Source organism: Oryx dammah, unplaced genomic scaffold, assembly GCF_014754425.2.
Source record: "Oryx dammah isolate SB20612 unplaced genomic scaffold, SCBI_Odam_1.1 HiC_scaffold_2, whole genome shotgun sequence".
NCBI lineage: Eukaryota > Metazoa > Chordata > Mammalia > Artiodactyla > Bovidae > Oryx > Oryx dammah.
Genome location: NW_024070186.1, coordinates 174,260,657 through 174,276,088, shown reverse-complemented (window position 1 = coordinate 174,276,088; position 15,432 = coordinate 174,260,657). Strand labels below are relative to the sequence as shown.

At 40.7% G+C, this 15,432-nt stretch overlaps 1 protein-coding gene across 2 annotated transcripts in view; it reads right to left on the bottom strand.

The window, feature by feature from the left end:
• VPS35L (VPS35 endosomal protein sorting factor like) overlaps positions 1-15,432 on the bottom strand; it is a 141,317-nt gene that overhangs the window by 59,550 nt on the left and 66,335 nt on the right. For both annotated transcript variants that reach the window (XM_040257169.1, XM_040257157.1), the window contains exons 15-19: positions 12,439-12,485; positions 11,523-11,634; positions 10,877-10,993; positions 7,542-7,595; positions 4,541-4,621 (exon numbers count right to left, since the gene is read on the bottom strand). In XM_040257169.1, the coding sequence (XP_040113103.1) occupies positions 4,541-4,621; positions 7,542-7,595; positions 10,877-10,993; positions 11,523-11,634; positions 12,439-12,485 (411 nt within the window). The remainder of the gene's footprint in view (positions 1-4,540; positions 4,622-7,541; positions 7,596-10,876; positions 10,994-11,522; positions 11,635-12,438; positions 12,486-15,432) is intronic.

The window sequence follows — 15,432 nt, the reverse complement described above, 5'->3', positions numbered from 1 at the left end:
TGGTAAATTGGGTCACTGGCAGTCAAGGTCTTATCAGAATTCCCCAACTAAAATTTTAATGCACATCAGAGAAGACTCAGAGCAGCAGGAAGAAAAGGAGGAAATGGCAGCTTCTCAGATCTTATGGTCTCTAAGCTGGACCTGATCACCTTTCTGGAGCAGTTGAATGATCCCAGCAGTATAAGGAGAATGGAGACAACAGCCATATTCCCAGAGTACATCATGAGAAATGCTGGACTGGATGAAGCACAAGCTGGAATCAAGATTGCTGGGAGAAATACCAGTAATCTCAGATATGCAGATGACATGACCCTTAGGGCAGAAAGTGAAGAAGAGCTAAAGAGCCTCTTGATGAAATGGAAAAAGAGACAGCTGATGTTCCAGGATATGACCACAGAGGAGGGGGAATGCCTGGATCTTGGTCAACAGGAATTATACAGGGACGTGATGTTAGAGAACTACAGGAACTTGGCCGCTTTGGGCCTTGTGGTTTCTAAGCCAGACCTTGTCACTTTTCTGGAGCAAACGAAGGAGCCCAGAAATATAAGGAGAATGAAGACAGTGGCCATATACCCAGCTTTGTCTCCTCATGACACCCAGGATTTGATGCCAAGAATCCAGGGTTAGAAGATGTATTCCCAAAAGCAAACCTAGGAAAATATAAAGTATTTCACCACAGAAATTTACATTTATGAATGACTGGGAACATACGAGGGCATATGAAAGACAGAGAGGACATTTATATGGACATAAAGAAACTGAGATAGTTACACATAAGGCAAACATTACTGCAAAAAGTCAAGTCAAATTGGGAAGAACACCAACTTCAGTCTTCAACATCTGATGAGAACTATAAGTTTTTAAGAAAAGATTTCCATCTTTTTGAAACATACCTGTTCTCTGAAAGGAAACGTAGAAAGCCCGGAAGGTAATCTAGTGTCTACTACAAATACTCATTCAAAGAATATTCAATATAGCCTTAGATTAAGCAAATATTCAAGCATGTCTGAACACCAGAAATTTAAAAATGAGGGGGAAATCTCACAATGCAATCAATTTGAGGGATTTGTGAGCAGTGGGTCATTGGTCTTCCACCAACAGATATTTTCTCCCCATGCCAAAATGTGTAATGTTGATAATAATGGAAGAGATATAACCCAACCATCATTGTTCAATACATCCCATGGTATGGTTAATATGGAAGATCTTTTGATATATAATAAAATGAAATGAGTCAACCCTTAAGAGCTCCAGCCCCAATAATTACAAGAGTATTTATGATGGAGTGAGATTCAGGCAATGAAACTGGGTATAAGGTTGAAAGAGACTCAAACCTTATGAAACATCAGGGACTTGAATCTTCACAGAGGGATTCAAAAAGTAATAAATGTACAAATATCTTTTATCAGATGTCAGGTCTTTCTCTATAAAGAGTACTCATACTGGAGAGAAGACTTATAATTGTAGTGAATATGATAACATTTCTAATCAGTCTTCAGAACTGGTTCAACAGCAGACTATTCAGAAGTCACAGAAAGAAAACAAGTGTAAGATATGTGGGAAAGTCTTTAATAACTCATTCAATCTAAGTAGACATAGGAAAATTCATACAGGAAGGAAACCTTTCAAGTGTACAGAACATAGCAAAGCATTTATCCACTGCTCACATCTTTCTCAACATCAGCGAATTCATACTGCAAAGCCTTCAATCAGAACTCAACTCTTACTCAACGTCAGCGAACGCATACTGGAGAGAAACCTTATAAATGGAAAGAATGTGACAAAGCCTTTATCCGTTGCTCACGTCTTACTCAATATCAGCAAATTCACACTGGTGAGAGACCTTATCATTGTACAGAATGTGGTCAAACCTTTATTCGAAGTTCAACATTAACTGCACATATTCGAATCCATACTGGGGAGAAACATACAAATGTTTAGAACGTGGCAAAACCTTTATTACAAGTTCAAATCTTACTCAACATCACCGAATTCATATGGGGGAGAGATGTTTTAAATGTATGGAATGTGGCAAGGCCTTTATCAACAGTTCTTGTCTTACTAAACATCAGCGAATCCGTAATGGGGAGAGACCGTATAAATGCATTGAATGTGGCAAAGCCTTTAATCGGAACTCAAGCCTTACTACACATTTGCAAGTTTATACTGGAGAGAAACCTTATAAATGTACAGAATGTGGCAAAGCCTTTAGTCATAGTGGTCATCTCACTAAAAATCTCAGAACACACACTGAAGAGTGATGGAACAAGTGATGGAAGACGTTTGCCCTAAACATACATCAGAAAACAAGAGTTTATACAAGAAACCTATGGAAATATTGTAACAAATATGTAGAAAAGTAATCAAAAATCAAATTGAAATAAATATCAGAGACTGCATACTAGAAAGTACTTCATCAATCCTCTTTTCTAAATTTTCTCTGAAGGAGAATTACTGTAGAGAGCAATCCATAGTTAAAAAACATAGAAAATGGATATATTAGCCAGGATCGTGAGATGAAGGTTAATGGTTAGAAAGCTACACTTATTAGCAATGTATCTTTGTTTATAATGACTTGATTTGAGATTAGTTGAAAAGCAAAATGAATGTAATTCAATGCTCAAATAATCCATACTATGCTTTGTTTCTAGTGTGAATGAAAACAGATTTTTGACAGTTTATGCCTCAAAGATTAGCCTTTTTATGTTGTGTTGCAACCACTTCTATTTATTCTCCATTAGAAGATGAAGAATACTGTAATGTAAAATGTACAATGAACATCTAAACGGAGATGTTTGTCTTTGATATGAAATATCCTGGGAGGTTGCCATGATGTGTAAGACAGAAGTTGGTTCTATTTTTTTTTTTAATATTTATTTATTTGGCTGCATCAGATCTTAGTTGCAGCATGTGGGATCTATTTCCCTGACCAGGGATTAAACCCAGACCCCCTGCATTGGGAATGCAGAGTCTTAGCCACTGGACCGCCAGGGAACTTCTCCAAAAGTTGGTTCTAAATTTTCAATAGTTATATCACTTGAATTGTAAGAACACAATCACAGTTCACCACAGTATTGATGTATCTTTATAGTATCAACATAAGGGAAGTATATTACTTGACAATGTTGAAATAAAGACAGCTTCTGTAATAACCTAGAAATGTATTAGAAACCCTTTCCAGAAAAGGCATGTAATTAGTGCATTTCTTGTTTACTAAGTGTTTCCTAGGCTTTGTTTTCTAAGTCATAAAAATAATGATCCTCACATCCTTTTATCAGAAAAATGAGTATCTTTCTCTACTTTTAATCTTATTGATCATGGATCATACTGTGGATTGTAAAATGTTTGATTTCAACCTTATGTGAAATTAATACATGGTTATTAATAAAAGTGAATGGTTTCTAGTGTTTCAAAAAAAAAATAAAATTTTAACACACATCAGTCTTCATATGACCCCGAGACCCTGACCACCCACAAAAGCATGACCTATCTTTTCTACACATTTTATTTACTCTGCTGTACTGACCAAAAGCCTGCTGTGCACAACTATGTCGTTTTTCATTCCATCAACAAATAGCTAGTGGCTGCTCAGTAAATTATAATAGTGAGCCATTTTAATTAGCAAGTGGTGAACAATTCTTAAATGAGTAAAATGTAAGAATTCTAAAATTTGTACAAGAATATGGAACTAACTTTCTTATATTAAGTGAGTCAGGACACTAACCATAGGTGATAAGTGCCAGAATATCATGTTATCAAATATAAAATAAAATCTTAATTAGGTTTGAAGTTACTTTACAGTAAGTGATCCTGAGCTGGATTCTGTACTAAAGGGGAAACAAAAATCTGCTATTAAGGACACTGAACCCACTGAAAAAAATTGGAATATGGACTGTGGAGAGGCAAAAGTAAGATATTAATGTTAAATTCCCTGAAGTTGATAAACTAAATTGTGGTTATAAAGGAGGATGTCCTTGTTCTTAGGAAATGCTCATTGAACTCTTCAGAGGCAAAAATGGCACATGATGAATGCAATTTACCCTCAACTGGTTTTAAAAAATTTTACATACACATGTAGGAATATGTGTGCATATGTGTACATACAATGATAATGATAAAGTAAACATGGAAAATATTCACAGTTAGTGAATCTGGGTTAAAAATAATGGGAGCTTTCTGAGCTATTCTTTTAACTTCCCAATAAAGTTTGAATTTATTTCCAAATAAAAGGTTAGCTTAACTGAAGAACATAACCATCTTACTTACTCATGCCAAGCAACTGTACATCCCACAACATACCTCACTCAATTCTCACAACCACTCGGATAGGACTATTATTTTTCCCATTTTACAGGTAAGAAAACTCAGGCACAGCAAGACAAAGTAACTGATTAAAGGGCACATGGCTGGGACATGGGAAAGTTAGAACTCAAACCCAGGATTACCTGATTTGACAGCCTGACCCCCATCCAAAATACTTATTTAATGCAATAGAACAAAATTCCTGACAATGTGGAAATGCGAAATATAAAGCTGTCACCTGAGGATAGGAGTCTTCAAAGGCACGATCTGGAGTCATGTGCTTGATGACATCGGCCAAAACGGTGTTCACCTCTCGTTTCTAAGAGGGGAAAAAATTAGACCTGTATTAGACACTGAATGGCAGTTGTTGACCATTTTTCTGGTAGAAAGAACTAACATTTTCAGAGTATAGCACACACCTTCCAGGGAACAGTTTCAACTACTCTGCTACAAGTAATGTTAGAGGGAAAATTCCACCCATATCACAGCCCTAAAGACAGCTATGTCTGCACCAAGTCAGGGCAGAAACACTGATCTCAAGGTTCTGGAGTATTACTGTCCCAGCTTTCCCTGAGTGCTGGTGAAATCCAACGTGCCCCTTTCTGCTCACCCACCCTGGGCCCCTCCCCGGTGCTGCAAAGAGCAGCGAGGCTCTGTGAGAAGAGCAGAGGCTGGGTGACCCAATGCCCACTGCACCGCACTTTTCTCAGCTGTGTTAAGGGCCAGCCAACTACAGCCTAAATCCACCTTGGTGCCTGTTTTCATACAACCCAGGAGCAAAGAATGATTTTTACATACACACTAAAAGAATAATATTTGGTGACAAGGAAAATTGTATGAGCTTCCAATTTCAGTGTGCATAAATAAGACTTACTAGAACAGAGTCACGCTCACTCATGTACGGTCTATGGTTGCTTTATGTGCGGTGGCAATGACGGACACGTGTATCATAACAGATCACATGGTCCACAGAGTCTCACATACAGGAATAGTGGCCTTCTATAGAAAAAGCAAGCTGATGTCTGGTCTATATAAGCGGAACAGTGAAGTTTACTGACAAGGTCAATTCGAAGCAGTGCAGCGTCCTGGCACATAGCACACCATCTGAACAGTTGCCAGTATGTACTCGTTTTATGCTCACTGAACTCCCCAGCATGGACATCATTATCCCCATTTTACAGATGAGGAAGTTAAGGCTCAGAGAAGTTAAATGGCTTAGCCAGTGTCACAGCACTAAAAAAAAAAATCTGACAGTGGCTCTGAAAGGAACCAAAGCTTCTTAGAGAAAGGGCTGATTCCAAATGTGGGATAGGAAAGTACAAGGGAGGCTGGAGCATCTTATATAGAAAGCAAAGAAGGTATCAAGGACTACAGAGAGTATGTCAGGACTCAGAAGCCACCCTAATAAGGCACTCACTGGATGAAGATGGGACCACTGAGCATCAGTAAGAATAAAGTAACTGCAAGGACTGATACACAGCAAATATATTTCAACCCAAGAACCCCTGAAGATGCCAAGAGCAACTGCTACTCACTGGTCACCGTTGGGGATGCTAGGAGATTGACTCATTCTAAAACCTAGTAACTAACAAGGACAAAAATGAGCATCTTGCCTTTCTGTACAAACTGAACCTCAGGGTAACCAACCATGTGGCATGAAAAGTTTCTCTTCATATCAATACAAGTATTCCAGCTAACAAATACAGGAGAAATGATAATAATTCTGAAAATCACTATTTTGCAACCCATGATAAACCATGAGATGAATGCACTTTGGTGGCCGCTCGCATCATGGAGAGACAACCAGATACCATGAGCCTTCCAGGAGAAGTACCACACCAGCAGCCATGGTGTCAGAAAGTCAAATACAAGGCTGATGAAGAGCCTGTCTCCAGAACTAACAGCCGATTTACAGGAAACGCTGGAGGCAGAAGAACATGCTAACACCACCAGGGATGCCTCTGGCCAGGACAAGCGACCTGATTTCTTCAATAAATGAATAACAGAGTAAAAAAGGAGGGGAACAGGGAGGGAAGGAAAGAAAGAGGGGAAGAGAGGGGAACTTAAAGGTTAAAAGGACTCGAATTAAAGTGTTTTACAACATATGCGCTTAGCCCACTTTAATCCTGACTGAACAAAGTATGAAAAACTTTTGAGACAACTAGGGGAAGTCTGAATGTTTATCAAGTTTCAATGGTATTAAAAGATTATTAATTTTCTCGGTTAGGATAATATATTGAGACCTTGTTTCAGAAAAGGAAATTCTATATCAGAGCTATACACCAAGATACTGACTGGTGAAACACAATGATTAAGCTGTGCTTTGAAATAATCCAGGGGTGGGGAGAAGGGGCAAGGCGCAAATGAAACAACATTTGTCATAAATTGGTCACTTCTGGGTAATGAGTACAAGGGAGAACATGTGCTAGAAGTTTCCATAAAACAAAAACTGGATGAAAGAAAGAAAATTAACAGACTAACACGTACAATAATGCTCAAAATGAGGCAAAACCCATCTCTGGAATTAAGAAGCCAGATGGTGTTTATGTTCAACTTCCAAGACCACGACTGAGAGGGAAGTATGGGGGGCTTCAGGTTGGGGTGGGGATGGGGAGTTATTTCTTTATCTAGACCATGATTCCATGGGTGTATCAGTAAAGATTCACTGAACAGCAAACTTGCTGTTTCTGTAAGCTTTCTTCATATAGGTTAAACTTTAATATTTTTCAAAGCTGATTAAAATAAACACCTGGCAACAGGATCTGAAACCACTTCTACCTGCTTCTGAAGTCTCTGCTCATTGACAAGACCAGTATTTCCCAAGCTGAGCTTCTGGTCTGGGCCTAGGGAATGAAGCATCTTTGCTTGCTTAGAAAAAAATTACATTACAAGCAAATCAAATATGTTTGGGAAACACTGCTGACTAGACTTCCACGGAAAGTCACCATGAACTTTAACAATAAGCATCTAAGGTGTATTGTGGTGGAAAAAAAAAAAAATCTGCTTAACTTTGTAAAATGCAGTATTTCCCAAACTTACATGTAAGTGTGAACCCTTTTGTTACAGCTCACATGTTAATGCTTCATTACATTATACTGAAAAAGATGCAATTTTCATAAATTAAGGATAATTAGCATCACAAAATGCATAAAGGTCTATGCTAGACTTATTCACAATTATGAACATGAAAAAAATATACAACACACAATACCACAAAAACAACACCACAGTACACATACCGTGAAATGCTTGCAGGTATACTCCACCCACACTTCAGCACAATTAATGTAGTCCTACAAAGAAAAAGCAAAGACGGCTTTACAATTGACCATATGGCAAAAACTCATAATGTACCAATTCCTTCAAGGGCTCTGAAACTATTGATAGGGATTTCAAGAGTCATGTACAGAAAACTCTGGCCCATTGATAGATTCTACCCCTGAGAGGTGAGATGAGAAAATATAAGTTGCCCAAAACTAATTAGACTTTCATTCCAGAATCACTACTTGGACCAAAACAGAAATCTGGGAAGCTCTGCCCCACCTGGAGAACGGGAAGAACCGCAGGGCAGCAGAGATAACACTGGGGAGTCCTCATCACGTCTCAAGGACCACAGAAAATTCAAGCACTGTTTAAGATGTGACATTTGAATGTCCTGAGAAAAAAACAGGTCTCCTGCCTTTTTACAAACCATTTGTCCTAGAGAGGGGAGATGTATATATGTTGTAAAAGGGTTAAGAAAGCACAAAGGTTTTAGGTAAGAAAGGATGTGTTAGATTCAAGTAGGAAAGATAATGAGATGGCCATGGAAACGGTGATGACCAACTTAGTAAGACTGTCTGCTCCAGAAAACAGGCAAATGGGAAAAAATGGCCAAGGAAAAATAGAATCTGGGACTTCCCTGGCAGTCCAGTGGTTAAGACTCCATGCTCCCAATGCAGGAGCCATGTGTTCGAACCCTGGTCAGGGAACTAAGATCCCACATGCCACAAGGTGCAGCCAACAAAAAAGAAAGGAAAAATAGAGTCTGCAAGGTTGCCTCTTCTGTTCTGACACCCCACGGAAAAGAAAGAAGAAAGTGGAGGGGAGAAAACAGTTATCTCATTCACACAAGAAAAGACAGGAACACTCTAAAGTCTAACAGAAATGCTAAGAAGGACTTAATGAGGACAGTATGAAGTTAAAAGTCTGAAGAAAATTGTTATTATGAGCTTTTGATGCAAGGTTGCTTTTAAGTCCTGCAGTACAGGCACCAGAGGCCCAGAGGCTTTTGACATAAATATCCTAAATAAGCTGTTTTCATTACCAATCAATTTAAGTTAAACAGGGAATTTCAATAGCTGGAGTTTAGCAAGGATTTTGCTGAACATAGGTATAGGAAATGGCAATCCACTCCAGTATTCTTGCCTGGAAAATTCCATGGACAGAGGAGTCTGGCAGGCTATACTCCATGGAGCAAACAGTCAGACATGGCTGAGCACAACATAGGTACACAATTGTGTAAACAAGCTTCTAATTTTTCTAAATTATACCACTGTCCTTAATCAGAGAAGGCAATGGCACCCCACTCCAGTACTCTTGCCTGGAAAATCCCATGGATGGAGGAGCCTGGTAGGCTGCAGTCCATGGGGTCGCTAAGAGTCGGACACGACTGAAGCGACTTAGCAGCAGCAGCAGCAATGCGTATAGTGCTGGTCATCATTCTGTAGGTTTGGGTTTTATGCCTCACTTCCTTTTAGGGAACATGTCAGTGATTTATGTGGGTGCCACTGGGGAATGGTATTGGCTGTCTTTGTGGGCAAGCTTCACCACACTCTGTACTTCTGTCCTATGTACTTATTCATTTAGTTCATTGTAACAGCATATAATAGACCATGTGGCTTCTATACAATAGAAATTTATTTCTCACAGTTCTGAAGGCTAGAAGTACAGATTCAGGGGGCCAGCATGGTTGGTTGGAGAAGGAAATGGAAGCCCACTCTAAGATTCTTGCCTGAAAAATTCTGTGGACACAGCAGCCTGGTGGGCTACAGTCCGTGGGGTTGTAAAGAGTCAGACATGACGTAGCAACTCAACAGCAGCAACATAGCATGGTTGGGTTCTGATGAGGACCCTCTTCCCGGTTGCATACTGTCAGCTTCTCCTCGTCACATGGCAGAAAGAGGGAGGAAGACCTCTGAGGTCCCTTTTACAAGGGCACTAATTCCATTTACAGAGTATTCACCCTCATGACCTAACCACTGCCCAAAACCCTACATCCTAACATCATCACATCAGGGGCTAAGATTTCAACATATGTGTTCAAGGGGGATACAAACATTCAGACCATAACACAACAAGTAAGTGAATATTGGAGGTAGCATTTGATTGGATCATTTAATTGAGAAGGAAGTGTTAAAATGAACCCAATTATAGACCCCTTACTGGGTATTTCCCTGGTGGTCCAGTGGCTAAGACTATGTGCTCCCAATGTGGGGGGCCCGGGGTTTGATCCTTGGTCAGGGAACTAAATCCCACATTGTGCAATTAAAAGGTCCACATGCTGCAACTAAGACCTGGTCAAATAAATAAATTTTAAAATAAACCCTTGTTAATCACCACATTTATGATAGTGAATACCAGGCTCCTCCATCCATGGGATTTTCCAGGCAAGAGTACTGGAGTGGGGTGCCATTGCCTTCTCCAATGCATGAAAGTGAAAGGTGAAAGTGAAGTCACTCAGCCACGCTGGACTCTTAGCGACCTCATGGACTGCAGCCTACCAGGCTCCTCCTTCCATGGAATTTTCCAGGCAAGAGTACTGGACTGGGGTGCCATTGCCTTCTCTGACTACATGCATTATAGCAACTAAAATCAGTTGATTCCTCTTCCTAAGACTTCCCATGTCAGAAGTATGGGGAGAAAGAGGCTTCAGCTGTCCATTCAAGGGACAGAAATTGGAATTCCCTTTTGCTAATTACTGGCTTGACTGCTGATCTTCAATTTAGGGTTATGTCAATAAACTGTTTTTTTCAAATCCAAACATAAGTTGACCTTTAAACAATGCAGGGTTTAGGGACACTGATCCTCTATGCAGTCAAAAATTATGTATAACTTATAGTCAGCCCTCTGTATCCATGATTACTCTGTATTTGCAATTTCGCTTCTATGGATCTAACCAACCAACAATTGTATAATATCATGGTATTTACCACTGAAAAAAAATAATCCACGTATAAGTGGATCTGTGCAGTCCAAACCCATCTTTTTCAAGGGTCAACGGTGCTATCAATTGCTGCACTTAGAATGCTCTTTGCAGAGCTACAGGTCTTTTCAAGTTTCAAGTATTCATAATTTTACACTTCTCATTCATCTTAAGGCCACAAGAATAAGACATAATAGGGACACAAAAATCAAGAAATACATCTTTAAAGTTGTAAGTTCTTCATTACAGGTTGACAATACAACTAAACGAAGTAGATTTCATTTCTTAAAAAATAAGGATGATTAGTTGAAAGAGAAATTTTTTAAAGAAAGCGTATACTACATAACTTGGGCACAAAGCAGTCAAAACAAGGTCTAAATTGTCACCCACCTGTGGATTCTTCAATTTAGTGATAACTTTCCAAGCTTCATTGAGAATCTGAAGTCGATCACTCTCAGGAGGATCAGCCAAGGCCAAGTTTAACCCCAGGGAGCGAAAAAGGAGATGCTAAGAAATATAGCAAACATTACAATCTCAGAAATTAAAAATCAGAGTAACTTAAGAAAATAAAGGCAAAGGCTGTCATAGTCAGCCTATCTCAAGGTTAATCTTACAACGACCATTTTCTGAAGTCCTACCACAAACTTATGCAAGTTAGACTGAGAAGGTCGGAACAAAGAGCTGGCTCTGTGTACTGGTCCAGTCTGTGGGCCATACTGTTCTCCTGGACAAAGTTTTGCATAATTAATGGATGAAGATACAGTTTTAAAGATATAAGACCAAAGTTTTTCCTAAATACTTCATAGTGAGCCAATTGGTTAGATTTAGGACTCACAGAGGCCTGACTCTCGGCAATTACACGTGCCTCACAACCCCAGTCGCTCACTCGTCTTCCTCTGCACTCTTCAGAAACACAGCCTTCAGCTGTTTTCCTCTCGGCCCGAGCTGCCCCCAACACCAGATTTCCTCTCCCTGGAGAGCTGTCAGGCAAACACTGCCTATCTGTTCTCCACCAAGGATTAAGTCAAGAGCCTACCTTAGGGAAACCGGACTCGTCACATTCCTTAATCATGCCAATGAAATCCATGGACCCTGTAGCGATGAACTCAGCCCGGAAAGCCGACATCACAGAGTTCAACAGCAAGGCACTGCGAGACACATATGTCCCACGTCAGCAGAGCTTCCCTTTAAGAAAGTCGCTTTCATTTTAGGATGTATGCTGTTAGAAAAGATGACTGACAGCCCTTTAATGGTAGTGTTGGGGATAAAAAAAGATTGCAGTAAAAAGGCAACCTCTAGAGACTAACACAGTGTTTTGTGCATATTCAGAGCTTGATAAATATTCAATTGGCTGGAAGAATGGAAGATGGGTGGATGGATGAGTGAATGGGTGCACAGATCAATGGATGGATAGTAAATAAGAAAGTAATCAAATCCATTTAAACAGAAGTAACAGAGGGAGCCTTCAGTGTACTAATAAAACTAAGCATTGAGTAACAATACTGATCCAAGCTGCAAATATATATCCACATCTCCTATGAAAAGCACTGTTCTAGGACCTAGGGACACAGTGGTGAACAAAACCTACTCCAGGCTTCCCATGTACCACTGAAAGGAGAGTGGAGGAGAAACCTCTTAGGCCTAGAAGATAAGAATTCAAGTTTATCCTGACTTTATTGCTTATCACAGCCCCACAGGGAAAGCACTGCTGTTATACCCAATTTAGAGATGAAGAGATGGAGACACAGAAAGGTCAAAGCACGTGACCCAAGGTCATAAAGCTAAGAAAGAATGGAGCCAATATCAGAAGGCAGGCAACTGGACCCCAGCATTCTTGAGGTCAAGTATCCTGCTGCTCTGCAGGCCTCTTGCCCACGCAAGCATGCCAAGCTCAAAAAAACCCAACTGATTCTATTTTCAAACACAGGCTTTATGAATTTCAAAATACTTACTTGTTTCCTAGCTTCTTACATCTCTCCATCATCTCTGTTAGCAGAGCCTAATTTAAAAAAAATAATAAAAACCATCAAGTTGGGGGATCTAAAGTAACACTTCTTATGAGCAGATTTGCAAAGTGATACTCTAAAATAAAATGTAGTCATTTACATACCCATTTCTATAATTCTCAGTGTTTGGTGGGATGGGGAGGATGGAGGAGAAAACAATTTCACTCTTGTGGCATTTAGCATAATGGGTAAGAGCTAGGGCCCTGGTCATATGTACCGCTGGGTTCAAATCCAGTCTCACCAACTACTTTTCTTCATCTGCAGGCAGATGATACAGGTGGTACCATGCCACCTGCAGATTCCTACAGGACAATGAGAGTGGTACCACCTGTGCTCTAGGGTACCAGTGAGAATGAAATTTGCTTTACTCCCCACCTCTCCTAAGATCCCCTGGAGAAGGGAACAGCTTACCCACTCCAGTATTCTGGCCTGGAGAATTCCATGGTCTGTATAGTCCATGGGTTGCACAGAGTCAGACACGACTGAGTGACTTTCACTTTCCACCTCTTCTAGACCCCCAGTGTTCCTCACCTTTCACGAGGTGTCTGTGGAACTCTAAGTAAAATGAATAACACTGGGCCAGTCACAGGGAGAAGTGCTTGACAGTCATGCTGCCACTTCTTACAACCCCTATGAGGCAGGCTCTCAATTCTCCCATTTCACAGATGAGAAACCAAGCTACTGAACAGTGACATGGCTGGGCCAAGATGACATGGCTAGTTACGGTGGGCTGGACATGACCTGGGAAGTCTGGCATCAAAGGCCATGCTCTTCACTACACTTCCTCTCAAGTGCATTTTGAAGCATTTTTTCCCCAAAAGAAAATAAATGTTTTACTCATTGGAATACTATTAATGGTTTTAGAGCTATCTTAAGACAATTATGCATCTTTAAAAGAGCTCTTGTTATTAAGAAAATCAATAGAAAGAAGTATCTCATAGTGCAGTGGTTTGAGGAAAGTTTCAAACGGCACAGACAAGGTCAATCCCAAGACAAAAGAGCTAATAACAGCAGCCTTGACACTGAGCACTCACCAGGCACCCAGCACTAGGCACTGGGCTTCCCTGGTAGCTCAATGGGTAAAGAATCCGCCTGCAATGCAGGAGACCCCAGTTCAATTCCTGGGTCAGAAAGATCTCCTGGAGAAGGGATAGGCTACCCAATCCAATATTCTGGTCTGGAGAATTTCATGGACTGTATAGTCCATGGGGTTGCAAAGAGTCAGACACAACTGGGTGACTTTCACTTTCACTTGAGTGCTTTATATACCTTTTCCCATTCACTCTTCACAATGGCCTTTGAGACCCTACCTGTTATCCCTATTTTACAGATAAGGAAGCCAAAACTCAGCTGGGTTAAGACACTTCCTACTAAGTGGCAGAAATGAGATTTGCACCTAAGTCTGGCCAGGATATCAAAAAATAAAATGAGTCTTTTTTAGTGCAATTCCACTTTTTTCAGCTGTGTCCTTCCGTGTCCTGGGTGTCCCTGAATAATTAAGGTGATAGTTGATTGTGGGGATACTATCAATACCCCAGAACCCCTATTTTATTCAGATTTCTGTCTTTGTCCAACAAAAATCAGGTTGGGTCCAGTTCTGGAGTGAATTATGTTCCCTCCATTCATATGTTGAAGTCCTAACCCGCAATGTGACTGTGTTTGGAGCTAGGGTTTTTAAAGGACTTAATTAATACCAGGTGAGGTCGTAAGGGCACAGCCCTAATCCAATAGGACTGCTGTCCTCTTAAGAAGAGGAAGAGAGGCTAGGGACACACATGCACAGATGAGAGGACCAGGCAAGGACACAGTGAGAAGACTGGTCTGCAAGCCAAGGAGAAAAGTCTCGCCACAGACCAACCCCGGTGGGACCTTGATCTCAGACTTTCCAGCCTCCAAAACTGTGAGAAGATACATTTCTGTTGTTTAAACCACTCAGTCTATCATGAAAGCCTGCTAGTATCTGAATAGCCACTAACTCCCAAGTTAATGGTGTTAGAAGGTGGAGCCTTTGGAGGTGATTAGGTCTTAAGGGTGGAGCCCTCATAAATGGAATCAGTGCCCTTATAAAAGTGGCCCTAGAAAGCTCTCTTGTCCCTTCTGCCATGTGAGCACACAGCCAGAAGATACAATCTATGAACCAGGAAGTAGGCCCTCACCAGACACTGTATCTGCCAGCATCTTGATCTTGGACTTCCCAGCCTCCAGAACCATTAGAAATAAACTTCTGTTATTTATAATATACCCACTATGTGGTGTTTTGTTCCAGCTGCCTGAATATACTAAACAAACAAACAGAGGCCCAAGTCAATCACGGTGGTCTCATTCCCCTTGCAAGTGGTGGGTTTAGACAGGGCACATGACCAATTTTTCTTGCTACTGAGATGGGGGCCTAGAGGAAAATCTTCCTGTTCTTAAATAGGAATTGGAGGAACTGAAGACTCCCGATCTTCCTGCCTCTGGTTTCTGCCATGTCTGGGCATGATGCCTGGAATGGCTACAGCCACTGTGCTGCTATCTGGTGATGGCAGCGCAGAGAGAACAGAACCCGCCTGGCCCAGGGCCTTCATCTGTTATTCAAGAGAACACATTGAGTTATCTCTGTAAGGCCAGGTTAAGTGTTCCTTGCAGCCAGAGCATCCCAACTGATGATAAAATTGACAATGTCACAAAAGACCTCCCTAACCCATTCACAGGGGATTCAATATTTGAAAAGTCATTCATGAAGAACAGTATCAAAGTGGTTCCTGGGAAAGCTGAAAAAGAGATACTCTTATAACAATCACATTGATACTCCTCAACACACACAAATAATCACTCATTCAACACTTGCCTGTGAAGCAACAGCAATGTTATTGCTGTTGTTCAGTCACTAAGTTGTGTCCGACTCTTTACAACCCCATGGACTGCAGCACACCAGGCTTCCCTGTCCGTCATCATCTC